Genomic DNA, 13,060 nt, shown 5'->3' with positions numbered 1-13,060 from the left:
CTGGCTCTGGGTTCCAGCACTGTCCCTTGTGGTTCCCCTAAGTCCTTCTAACACCTTTGCAACTAGTTGCAACCTCTTAGGGAAATCCTAATTCTTATGTGCTGTTTCCTGTCGAGACTCTGACCGACACACCGGTGTATTAGAAAGTGTTTTAAAGAGTATGTTGTATCCAGCATCTTTGTTAAACATTCTTTAGTGTTAATAGTTTTGTCTAGAAATTCTTGGGATTCCTATGTAGAAAATCATAGCATCTTACCAATGTGGACCCTTCTGTTTCTTAAAATACTGATAGCCCTATAATTCTAATTCCTGTTCTTTTTCCTATTCTCCCGACTAAAGCCTCCATTATAATGTTGAATGCAAGTGACTGCAGTTGTCTCGTTCTTGGCTTTAAATGGAATGCAATGAGTGACTCGCCATGAAGAATTTTATTTATTGTAGATCTGGGGTAGATATCCTCTTACGAGTCAAGGCATTTTTCTTCTCTCTGAGTTTATAATTTTTTTTAAAATCACGATCAGATATTGAATTGAATGGTTCACTGCATTGAGATAATGCTAAAGCTCGCTTTTGTTTCTCTTTCTGCTCTCCCGTGGGGTCCTGGCTCCATCCTGGTGATCACGTCAAGGCCAGGGCCATGGAGACCATTCTTCCTAGCCTCGTGCTGGAAGGGCAGGAACAGAGCCTGCTGGTCCTCTTGGGTAAATCTTGGCCGTTTTGGAATATTCCCCGTGGAACATTACAAGATGTCCATTAAGGCATCATTTTGATGTACTGTTCTGCTTCTAAAACATCTGCTTTTTAAAAATCCTGATTTACTCAAGACCTCCTTTCTAAAGTGAGGAGAAGAAGTAGTAAAGGGGACGATAAGGAGAGAACCCTCATTCTGACACTTGTATGTGATGTGCAGCAATCCCATGAAGCAGGTATTGGCACGCTTGGCTTACAGACGAGGTTGCGGAAGCTCAGAGAGGTGAAGACACTGCTCAGGACAATGGCAGAGTAGGATCCTGGGCTTTTGGCCCCAAACCGTGTGCTCAGAAACGCTTGCTTCCTCACAACAGAGAAGTGAAACCTGGGTCTCTTGTCCACGAGAGTACTTGTGCCTTTCCCTGACTCTCGGGGCCTCCACTCTAAGCATCTTGGTCTGGTTCCACCCTCGCAGCAATTCTATAGTTTGGAAGCACTGTGGCCCCCAGACCCTGTGTCCAGACCCTCCTGGGTACACAGGGGACTGTGTATCCTGTCTGTGCTGTGAGTATTGTTGTGTACATGTGTGTGAATGGGGAAGAAGGGGTTTGGGTTCCTCTCTGGAAAAGGCAAGGGAGCAGAGGGTGAGGTTCTAATTCTGCTTGTCTACAGACCAGTCGTGGTGCTGAGATGGGCAGATATTTGCTGCTACCTTGTCTGCTCCTGTCCCTTCCTCTGACCACGAGCTAGATCATTTCCAACTGCTTAGTGACCGAAGGCTCCAGGCTGCATCTGGTCTCCCGTTTCTTCCTCTGCCGCTTGGACTCCAACCTTGCCCTCCTTGCAACATGCTCCAGGGTGGCCAACCTGACAACGGCCTTGGAGGCTGTGCCACAGAGTGTGGAGGGGCTCTGTCTCAGCGGTTCCACTTCGGTTCTGCCCACGGATGCCTTCTCCAACTTCCCTGGCCTCAAGGTCCTGTGGCTGAACCTGTGTCTCACCCAGCTTCTGCCAGGAGCCTTCCAGGACTTGGGACAGCTGCAGAAGCTGTCTTTCATGCAACACCCTGTCAGTGTCCTCTTGCTACCCGCTGCTGCCTTTGGCAGCCTGAGCTCCCTCCAGGATCTATCTTTCTGGGGTTTTTGCCTGGATGGGAACTCGGGTGTCCGGTTGCCTCCCAGTCTATGGAGGCTGACCATCAATTTTAGTTGCCTTCAGCCCTGGCCGGTTTGGCTCAGCGGTTAGAGCGTTGGCCTGCGGTCCTGAGAGACCCGGGTTTGGTTCCCGCTAAGGGCACGTACCTCGGTTGCAGTTTGTCCCCGGCCCTGGTCGGTTGTGCGGGTGGCAGCCACTCGATGTGTTCCTTTCACATCAATGTTTCTCTCTCTCTCTCTCTGTTCCTCTCTCTCCCTCCCACTCTACCTGAACAAAAAATGGAAAAATGTCCTCGGGTGAGGATTAAAAAAAAAAAATTTTAGTTGCCTTTCAGAATGTGGGGAAGCTGGCTGACATCTTCCCAGACCTGGTGCTTGGTCCCTTCTCTGGTGATGCTTGGATTCTGGACATGCTGAACCTGTCGTTCAACAAGCAGCTGAAGATGGCCAGTTCTGGGGCCCTCCAGGGCCTCATGCTGGGGACTCTGAATCTGGAGCACACGAAGATGAAGGCAGCTGCCATAATGGGACTGGGGCTGCAGAGGCTGGATGCCCTGTCTATGATGCATACTGACAAGGCCGAGCTGCCTTCTGGGACAGTTGCGCACTTTGAGCTGCAAGAACTGAATTTGGGATGGACGCGGATAGGGCACATAGCTCTGGAGGCCCTGGCTTCCTGACAAAGCCGGAAGAGCTTGGGTCTTAAGCAAAGTGGCCTGACCAACCTGCCACCAGGCTTTCTGGCTGCCCTGCCCAGACTTCAGAGACTGAACCTGGCTAACAACCAACTGCAGAATGCCGCACTGTGCACAAATGTGACAGGGGCTGTGTCAGGACTGCAGGTCCTACATCTGTCCTACAATGCGCTGCACAGCCTGCCACCAGCCACCTTCTCCTGTTTGCCTCACCTGCGGGAGCTGCTACTTCAGGGAAACCAGCTGGTTTGGCTGGAGGGCCAGGTATTCCAGGGCTTAAGGAGGCTGGAGATGTTGGACTTGGGTAAAAATCCACTGGTGGCCCTGGGCGAGGGCTGGTTGGCTCCTTTGCCTGCACTGACCACCCTGAACCTGCTGAATACCCAAATTGTGCTGAGCTCTGCCTGGGACTTCTGGGGCCCAGAGAGTTTGCGCAACCTGAGACTACAGTTCCCCTCTGGCTCTTCCCGGGCAGCACTGTCTGCCCACGAGGCTGACCAGCTTGGAGCTTCATGCAGTGCCAGGCAGGAGGCTTTGGAAGCTGGCTTCTCCTGTCTTTCCAGTCCTGCAGACCCTGACTCTAAATGGCTGGGAATGCAGCCGGAGACCCAGAATGTCTCCAAGATCTTCCCTGCCCTTCTCCAACTCATCTTGCTTGGCAATAGCTCGGAGGCCCTCTGCTCCCAGGACACCTCCAGCTTCTTCCTCTGGCTCCCCAGGTTCCAGTATCTGAGGGTAGAGGGGAATGGGCACAGCTCCAGGCCCTGCTGCATCACTGGACTGCCCAGCCTGCTGGAGCTGAAGCTGCAGAGACTGCAGTCCCGAGCGCAGCCCCGCCCAGTGCAGCTCGAGGAGCTGGTGGGTGAGCTGCCCAGGCTCCAGGTGCTGCAGCTGGTCAAAACCGGGTTGGAGGCACTGTCTGCTGTTGCTTTCCAGGGCCTGGGAAGTCTCCAGGTCTTAGTGCTAGACTGGGAGACAGGCCTCGTGCTGGATGGCAGCCTCCAGGAGCACAGTCCCCAGATGTCACAGTACATGTATGTTCTGAGTTCGTCCTTGGCCTGCCAGTGTGCCAATGCCTGGGTGGAGCCTTGGCTTGAGCGGTCCCCCAGAACATACGTGCATATCGTACCACGCCAGCTGTGCCAGCCAGAAGCTGGGGGCCACTCCAAGAATCCCCACTTCCCCTTTCTCTGGAGCCACTGCCCCAACACTTTGGGTTTGGAATTCTGTTTGGGCAGTTCCGCCCTGCTGTTTCTGCTGATCTCTTTGCCCCTCCTCAAAGAGGCCAGGAACTCCTGGACCCTCTGTCTCCAGGCCTTGTTCAGGGCTTGGCTCCAGGATCTGAGGGGTCGGGAGGGTGAGGGCAAGAGGTTCCTCTATGCCGTCTTTGTGTCCCACTGTAGGCAAGACCAGGCCTGGGTGGTGCAGGAGCTGCTGCCTACCTTGGAAGGGCGGGGGCTGCGCCTCTGCCTCCCTGAGCGGGATTTTGAGCCAGGCAAGGATGTGGCTGAGAATGTGGCAGAGAACATGGCAAGCGGCCGGGTCACGCTCTGCGTGCTGAGTTGCCGGGCTCTGCGTACCCCACACTGCGGCCTGGAGCTCCACCTGGCCACCTCCTTTCTGCTGACTGTCCCCTGCCCTCCAGTGCTGCTGCTGGTCTTCCTGGAGCCTGTCTCTCGTCACCGGCTCCCTCGCTACCATAGACTGGCCTGGCTGCTCCGTAGAGGAGACGATTGTGTGTGGCCCAAGGAAGATGAAAGAAAGGACCACTTCTGGGTGTGGCTGCGGAGCAGGCTGGGGCAGGCTGGGTTGGGCTAGAGTGAGTGCACGCACGTTGGAAGGGGGGATAGGGAAGGAGGGCCAGCCTGACAGGGAGATAGCGGGCATGTGTCAGGGAGACTGGACTGAGCTTCTGGGGTGGGGGCTGTGCATGTAGGGAGGATCAACTGTTGGCTTTGGGAAGACTCTGGAGGCTGAACAAGAAAATTTAAGGGATGACAGATGGCCATGAGGCATGTGATGTGATATCAAGATGTCTGGATCCTCGGTAAATTTACTAAATACATGAAATGATCGGCTTAATTGGACTTTTTGTTTTTTGATAGAAACCCACATAAGAAAGAGGGTGAAGGGGTTGGGGTCATGGAAACTAGCCTGGAGGAAATAAAGTGGGGACATTCAGGGAGACTATGGGAAAGAAAGGAAGGCTCTGAGCCCTCCTAAGCTATGGAATGGGGTCCAGGCCAAGTCCAGCTAGATCTTCAAGGGGCAGAGCAGCCCCCTTTGCCTTCTGGGTTATTGAGGAATTGGCAGCTGAGGACCAAAAAGCTGGGATGTTGCCCAGCAGGCAGCAGACTGATTGTCTATTTCCTCAATGAAAACACAAAGGCATGCTTATAGCATCTCGTTTGAACCTTACAGCAACACTGGGAGGGGAACCCACCTCCTTGGCACTCTGTGCTTCAGCCATGCTAAGCTACACACAGTTCCCAGGACACCATGCACTGCTCTCTCTGGGCCTTTGCATGTGCTATTCCTTCCTCCCAGCTTATTTCTTCTGGGGAACTACTATGTATCCTTTAAGATTCAGTTCAGCCATCACTTTCTCCAGAAGCCATCCCTGACCTCCCAGCCTCTGGGTTCCCACAACTTCCGGCACTTCCCTTTCTCAAAGCACCGATCACAGTGTACCAGCCCTCCCAGGTCTAGGAGCCCCCAGAGCAGTGGTCACCAAAGGGCGGTACACAAGATGAACCACTGGGGTTCAGGCAGAAAAATTTAAAACTTCTTTTTGTATTTTTTCACATCTCACTTTATTCTGAAGCTAGCCTGCCTACTTTTTAGCCACATGGCTTTCTTATGCTGGTTAACCTCTGCACCTCAGTTTTCTCTTCTGTAATATGGGTTATCATTATACCCTCCCTCAAAGGGTTTTGTGAGGATTAAATGAGTTAATATGTACATAGCACTGAGAGCAGGACCTAATAATACATTGTAAATGTTCAATAAAAGTTAGCTTTTCATGCAATTATATATGTACTATGTGCAAATCATTTATAAGTTAATAAATACACATACTGGGAGTGTATGCTCAAAAATGTCTTACTAGTAGGAAACATTACTAATTTACTAATAAAAAAACTTGATGAGGAAAGTTTGGATATCAGACACGGGACGGAGACCAGGCTTGATTAATCTCTGCATCCTTAGAGCTTAGTGCTGGCCCAGCACAGAGAGAGTCTTGGTAGACAACTATGGACAGTAAAAAATCTTGATGGATGCTGAAGCAGAGAACTGGGGTCTGGTTCAGGCTCTGATGTTTATTTCTATATGACACTGGGCCAGGGACCCTAGCCTCTTGGGGCTTTAATTTTCCTCTTCTGTACAATGCCAGGCTTTAAATAGACAAAGGCTAAAAGAAACCTTAGAACAATTCCAGGCTGGGCTTAGGGTGAGGGGCGCCCTCTAGTGCCCCAATGATGTCTTTCTCTCTGTGCATTCTCACCTCCTTTCCTTCTTTCTCTTTAGGGCATATGATCCTGAAATAAATGTCCTTGCCTGACCCTGCAAAGTTGCCTTTCCAGCTTCAGATCTTGACACTCTCTCAAATGTCTTTAGCCCTTCCAGCACCTCACACTGCAGAACGGTCTCTCTCTCCACTCACTCTACCCCTCCCCTCCATTGGTGATCTTTTCCTTATGCAGTGTGGGGCTGAGAAGGAACTTTTGGGGTCACATTCCCTGGTTCAAATCCCAGGTCTGGCACTTATTGGCTATGTGATCTTGAGCAGGTCACTTCATCTGTCTAAGCCCCCATTTTCTCCTTGTAAATTGGGGGTAATAATACCCACCTCTTAGGGCTGTCAGACTTCAATAACAAGAAGTGCTTACAGGTTGCTACTCCTTTCACTGAGTAAAACCACATGAGCTATTACTATAAATAAACTGGAACATGTTTCACAGAGGAGAAGGACTTTGAACTAGGTCTTTAAAACTAAGACATAGAATTCCCCAAATTTTAACATGTATTGAGCATTCGGCCATATGCCAGGTACTGTCAGGTTCCCCAAATTCTTGTAACCATTAGTAAAAATAATAATAGCTAATAATTATTAAACTCCTCCTGCTAGCCATGTGCAAGCTCTTTATATACTTTTCTCCATTTATTTCTCACAAACCCTAACAGGTAGATGCCATTGCTTTAATTCCTATTTTATAGATGAAACTGAAGCATACATAGGTGAAACAATTTGTCCAATGTTTCACAAGCAGTGAGTGGCAAGGCCTACATCTTACATTTGAAAATAAGTTTGACACAAGCAACTTGACTCCAGAGTCCATGCTTTACCTGAATTATCTCATTTAATCTTCATAACACCTGCAATATAGGGTCTACTATATTAGTTGCTTTTTAAAGATGAGAAAACCCAGAAAAAAGAGATGTAGTAATTTGTGTAAGGCCACTCAACTGGGAAGTAGGCTAGAATCAGGATCCATGTCTGAATACAAATCCACAATCTCAACCCCATATTAGATTGCTCATACCCCAAAGTACAAAGCAACTGCCTTTATATTAAAATTGTTTCGATCATCATTATTATTATTATTCTAATAATGATGAACACTTTCCAACACCCACGAAAGTAACATTCGCTGTATATTTTTAGGCCCCAGGCCCTGAGTTAATCGTCATGTGTATTATCCATCGAAACCTCACAAAAACCTATAGACTCAGATGCTATTATTATTCTCGCTTTATGGGTGAAGAAAGCGATGTTCACAATTCATCCAAAGTCACGCATTATAACTGTGAGCTGTAAACTGAACCACAACTGTCCAACTCTTTCCTGCCCACCACTCTGGTCATCTCTAGTCCCCCTTCTTATTTCTTATTGTTTCTGCTTTGATCTCTCTCGTCCCTCCAACAGGCACCGCCCCTTCAGCTTGAGTGCCCGCCCACTAGGCGGTGCCATTTCCCAGAGCCAGTGGAAAGAACCAGGATCGCAACAGGTCCCGCCCTCACGCTTAGAACCTGTTCCGATTGGTTCCGGTGCCGGGGACCGGGAGAAGGCGACACATCTATTGGCTGACGACATCTTAAAGGCAAGTAAGCGGAGGAGGCCGCTCACCAGCTTTCGCGCGGTCTCTTCTGGGAGTTGTAGTCTCAGCCGCTGCATTCGTGGGGTGGCGCCGGTCGGACTCCGCATCCCAGCATTCCCTGCGCGAACCCAGGAGCACTTCCGCCCCGTGGTGAAGTGGGTGTCTCGGTGGGTGAGTCCGGGTGGCGGGGCGTGGGCAGCTGAGACTCAGGCTCTGGGCTGGAGACTTAGGAGGTGATGGTGTCTCAGGGGGCCGGGGAAGGTGAGAGGGGAGAAAGAAGCTTTTATGTGGGTGGGGGTGAGGGGCGGTCAGGGGATGAAGCGTCCGGAGATGGGAAGGATCATAGAGGGGTTGGGGATGAGGAGGGAGCTAGAGGGCCCTGGGAGTGAGGACGGTTTTAGGTCTGTAGGTGAGGACACAGGGAGGTTCTGGAGATGGGAGAGTCGTAGAAGGGTCAGGAGACCACACAGGGAAGGAGTGAGGGTTCTGGGGCTCTGGAAAGCAGATAAGAGGGCCTGAGCTTGAAGCCCAACCTTAAACATAGTGTATCAGCCTCGACCTGCCCCTCTAGAACAGACATCGGAATTGATACCCCCTTACACTTTCTCCCATGGCTGTGACTTCTGGATCCCAGTGGGTGGGACTGGCTATTGTGTGCAGCCCCAAAGCTGCACCTCTTTCCTTATGCCTGATGAAGTGAATGGCACCCTCGTCCAGTGTACCCGGGTGCCCTCTGGTTTCTCTTGCATTCTTCCACGTCCAGGGAATCTTCAGATCTTTCAGTTTCCTTAATGTGTCTTGAACCTGCCCTTTCCTTTTCAGGGTTTTTGCGGAAGCCTCCATCTTTTCACCTCCCAGCCTGGACAAACACAATGTAGCTAGTGTGATCTGTTTAACCCACACATCTGGTTCATGCCTTCTGCTTCAAAAACCTTCATGGGCACTCATCACTGATAGAATTAAGTCCAAACACCTCAGCCTGATATTCAAGACCCTTCATAAATGACCTTGTAGCCTACTCTTCATGTACCCCACACTCCAGGGCTGCCAAGGTTTTCCTCATTTCTTGGGGAGGCCGTTTGATTTCCCACCATTAGATGTGCTGATCTCTCTGTTTAGAATACACTCGCTCCCCTCCCATTCTCTGCCAACAGAACTTTCCTCAGGAACCAACTCAAATGTTACGTCCTTCAATTGCCTTAAGCAGAAAAGGTTGCCCTCCACCCCCAGCTCCCACAGAACTCTTTTGCTGCATTTCCCACATTGGGTTCTTATTATCTGTGACTTTTTTGGGTCTCTTCCACTAGACTGTAAGCATCTCCAGGACAGGAACAACTTCTGAATCACCTCTGTTTCTCCATTGCCCAATAAATACTTGATGAATGTGTGACTAAAGCCATCCAGGGTGAGCTTTGCTGTACCAGGCTCGAAAGGCTACTTCCGGTGGATTTCCAGGGGCATGAGTTTTAGTCTTCTGCCTATTCAGGCTGTGTTTGCTGGAAGTTGCTTCAGTGCCTATGGGAGTTTAAGCCAGTGGTGGCAAATACAAGGAGTGTGTGCTGCCACTTCTCCTTCCTATGTCTGGCAGACGGAGCTCATTGGTCGCAGCACATATTCCCATGGGACTCAGAGTCCTTGGCACAGTTGAATGAAGTTGGTGCTTGAAATTTCCCTGGTTTATGCCTTAAGTGTGAGGTCAGGCTGCTTAAGCAATAGCTTGGACCATCAGCCAAATGAGCTAGAAAGCCTTGAGAACTTACCCCCCCCCCCCTTTTTTTTCTTTTTGGAGGTAACAGACCAGTTTTGGCCTTTCCCATGAGACTGGGGCAGGTCTCTTCCCATCCCACTGTTTACTGGGTGGGTTCTTCATGCCCATATCCATACTTGCTGTCCCAGAAGCCAGGATGCCTTCAGCTTCCCTGTATGTGTAAAGGGATCCTGATTTTGACAGCAGCCAACACCTATCCCTCATTACGTAGGGGGATCTGTACCCTTTCTAGGTCTTCCAGGAGATTGGAAGAGACCTTCCAGATCACTCAGCAGAAAGGTGGCAAAATGACAGCCCATACTGAAGGAAGCCTACCATCACACTCTATTGAACCCTCAGGGTGTTTGAAATAATTTTGAGTGGGTTGCCAACATTTAAAAATCTAGAGTTCCAGCTTCTCTTAGAAAAACGAGAAGGCCTGTGGACACTGGGCCAGTGGTCTCTTTGGTGCTCTGTAGTAGCCACAGTCCCATTCCGCTATTTACTCAGTCTCGCTGTCCCTTTGCCCTGTTCTCGGCATACTAATCGGGGAACCTGGGGCAACCTAGAGTAGGGCAGACTGTAAGCTGCAGTCTAGAGAGGCTGCAGAAGCCACGTGACCTGTCTAAAGTCACACAGCTGATAAGCGGCAGGAGTGGAAATAGAACCCAGATTTGCTCACTTCTGCCTCAGTGTTCTTTCCGCTCTCTATACCATCTTCTCAGGACTTTGGATGACTGGGAGACCTAGAGCAGGCTGTGTAGTGTGGTTTGAAAAAAAATGACTGGAGAAAATGAATCTGGGCTTAGATTCCAGCACTACCACTTGCTAGTTGGGTAACCGCAAGTCCTTTTTATAGAAGCTCAGTTCCCTCCCTGTGAAAATTGGAGATATAGTGGATTCATACCTCACAGGATAAAGATATTCTAAAGGCAGAATGTAAGGCGGTGATCACATTTAGCCAGAAATCACAGTTAGCGTGAAAATCCTTTGGCAAGGAACCATTTAGAAACCAACATGCTGTCTTTTCAAGAAGCTAACCAGATTAGTTGGTTTTGTTGTTGAACACTAGGTGAAAGAGTTGCTTGTGTTTAGGGAACATGCTGTAGAAAGACACTCTGCTCATGCTCAGTGGGAAGAGAGGCTGAAGGGAACTCAGAGCAACCCAGGGACCAGCAGGGTCATGGGTGTCATCACCACATGCTCACTCTGGAATAGAGACATCGTGGATGGAACGGGTGCAGTATTTAAATCATGTCCTTTCTTTCCCTGGTGTTTGTATGTAGCCTAATCTGTGTAAGTTACAGATCAGTGGAAGGCAGCTCAGCACTAATGGTTCTTCACTTGCCTGCCTGGAGGATTCACTGAGGTTATGAATGTCCCGCACTTAGCACCGGCCTAGCACCGCGGACACTCAGTCAGTAGGGACGCTGAGGTTGTTGATTCTAGTGAGGACCTAGAGATTCCTGGTAGTCTCAGGATGGAGGAATGCCCTTGTCCATTTTTTTCCTGCCTTTTCTGTGTGAAGTCACCCTGCTGTTGGCCGACTGTTGACCTCCCTCCGTGGATAGGCTGCTGTTCGTATGTAAGAGAGTAGCAGAAAAACCTGCAGGTTTGATTTGAAAATGACCTTTGGGACTTTCAAGTCTTCGCAGAAGAAAATACCTGTTATTTGAGACTCTGGGCTTTGGGCCTGGTGGGACTGCTAACTGCCTGTGTTGTAGTGTTCTCTCTGTGCAGGAGCACACACTTGGCTTGTTAGACTGTAACTTTGACGAAGGTAGAGACTATCCTAGTGACTGTCGGCTCTCTAGCTCCTAGTACAGTGCAGCGTACATCGTGGGATTGTGTGGAGGATTGGTGAATTAGGTCTCGTGTGAGAGAGGGACACAAATGTGTTTGGACTAGTGTATGGTTAAGGCTGTGGTTAAAAAATTTTTTCATGAAAGGTTAATTCTTTAATATAAATTATGGATCTTCCACAGCCCATTAGGTTTTTAATGTACCAGCTTTGAAGTTCCAATAAAAGGCAACAAACCTTGTGGCAATGCTGTTTATCAGACACTGGGTTGGGCACTGGACACAGAAATGAGTAAGATATGGTACTGGCCCTAGTAATGCAATTGGATGAGGGGCGGTCAGATGTAAGAACAAGTAACTACAATGATACAGGGTAACGTGTGTTTTAGAGGTATGTTCGTGCCAATTGCTTAGGGAACACATGACTGGGGAACTGATTATTGGAGAGCAGGGATGGGGGCGGGGCACGATAAGAGCATGTTGAGGAAGTCTTAACAGATGAGGTGACGTTGAGGTGATAGCTGAAGGACTAGCAGGAAGTTGCCAGGTTGTCATGAGTTGTGTTCCTAGTCTCTCCCTATGTGGCGGTGTTTAGGACAAGCCTTTGTTTTTCATCATCCTTGCCTTATTTTTATTTATTTATTTATTTATTTATTTATTTATTTATTTTTTATCCTCACCCGAGGACACTTTTCCATTCTTTGTTCAGATAGAGCGGGAGGGAGAGAGAGGAAGAGAGAGAGAGAGAAACATCGACGTGAAGGGACACATCGAGTGGCTGCCACCCGCACGACCAACCAGGGCCGGAGACAAACTGCAACAGAGGTACATGCCCTTAGCGGGAACCGAACCCGGGTCTCTCTGTACCGCAGGCCGACGCTCTAACCGCTGAGCCAAACCGGCCAGGGCTCCTTGCCTTATTTTTAGACAGTCCAGTCAGATGGCCTCAAGTCAGAATACCTCCCTCCGTCCATTCTCAATTCAGCCGTGTCATGCCCCCGTGGAAGCAGCTGATAGCCTCCTTTGAGTAGGCATTTTTTATGTCATCTAGATTTGTTGGGAATGACACAAAGAACTCAGCTCATTTTCCCAGATAACCCAGCGTGAGTGTGGTCAGAGTTTTCATTGTGTAAAAGCAGCAGCCCCAGGCGTTCACTCAACAGGCATTTACTGAGAGCCTTCGTGTGTAGGGCATCCTGCTGCCTGTGGGTGTGAGGGAAGGAAGGGTGTGAAAAGAAAAGTAAGGTATATTCCTCGCCCCCAGCGAGGCTGTAATCTCTGGGGACACACATATGTACACACACACCCCTCTGATACAGCCCAGAAAGTGGCAAGTGTTATAGTGATGGAAATAAAGACAAGAGAATTCCTTCTGGCATGAGTAAGGTCATTCTCTTTTTGTCTAGTTTGCATAGAAAGGGCTTAATTATAATCCTTGCTTCATGATACATCCCCATCATTAGTGGGCCATTATCTCAGTGTTTATTGAGTGCTTCCTGTGTGTGCTGAGCTCTGTGCCAGGTCCCCGAGGAAGCCTGTGATCTAGTGGGTGGATAATTATAAAGTGTGATCTGGTAACGATGCAGAGGACAAGGTGGCATGGAAGCTTGTGCCCGAGGACTGAATCTGGGCAAAGCGGAGGCCTAACTCGGTGAAGAAAGGGAAGAGACTGTTCTCAGAGGAGACCCCAGTGTGTGGGAGGGTTCAGAAGGCAGCAGGACACAGGAGCTGCAGGTGGTGCAGCTGAAACACCATGACTGGGGGGGGCACGGTAAAGAAAGGAGGTTTGGGCAAGGTTTGTACTTGGTCCTGAGGGAAATGGGAGGTCACTGAAGGGTGTTTAGCAGGGAAGTGACATGGTCAGATCTTGATCTA

At 49.5% G+C, this 13,060-nt stretch overlaps 1 protein-coding gene across 1 annotated transcript; it reads left to right on the top strand.

Moving 5' to 3' along the window:
- The first annotated feature begins 1,380 nt into the window (after window positions 1-1,380).
- On the top strand, window positions 1,381-4,357 carry LOC118626057 (toll-like receptor 12). The gene is given in 4 exon segments (XM_036255291.1): window positions 1,381-1,917; window positions 2,180-3,018; window positions 3,020-3,129; window positions 3,132-4,357. Coding segments are annotated over 4 exon segments (2,712 nt in total).
- The last annotated feature ends 8,703 nt before the right edge of the window (window positions 4,358-13,060 follow it).

The sequence above is a fragment of the Molossus molossus genome, unplaced genomic scaffold, assembly GCF_014108415.1.
Source record: "Molossus molossus isolate mMolMol1 unplaced genomic scaffold, mMolMol1.p scaffold_m16_p_12, whole genome shotgun sequence".
Taxonomy (NCBI): domain Eukaryota; kingdom Metazoa; phylum Chordata; class Mammalia; order Chiroptera; family Molossidae; genus Molossus; species Molossus molossus.
This window is presented reverse-complemented; position numbering and strand designations above follow the sequence as displayed.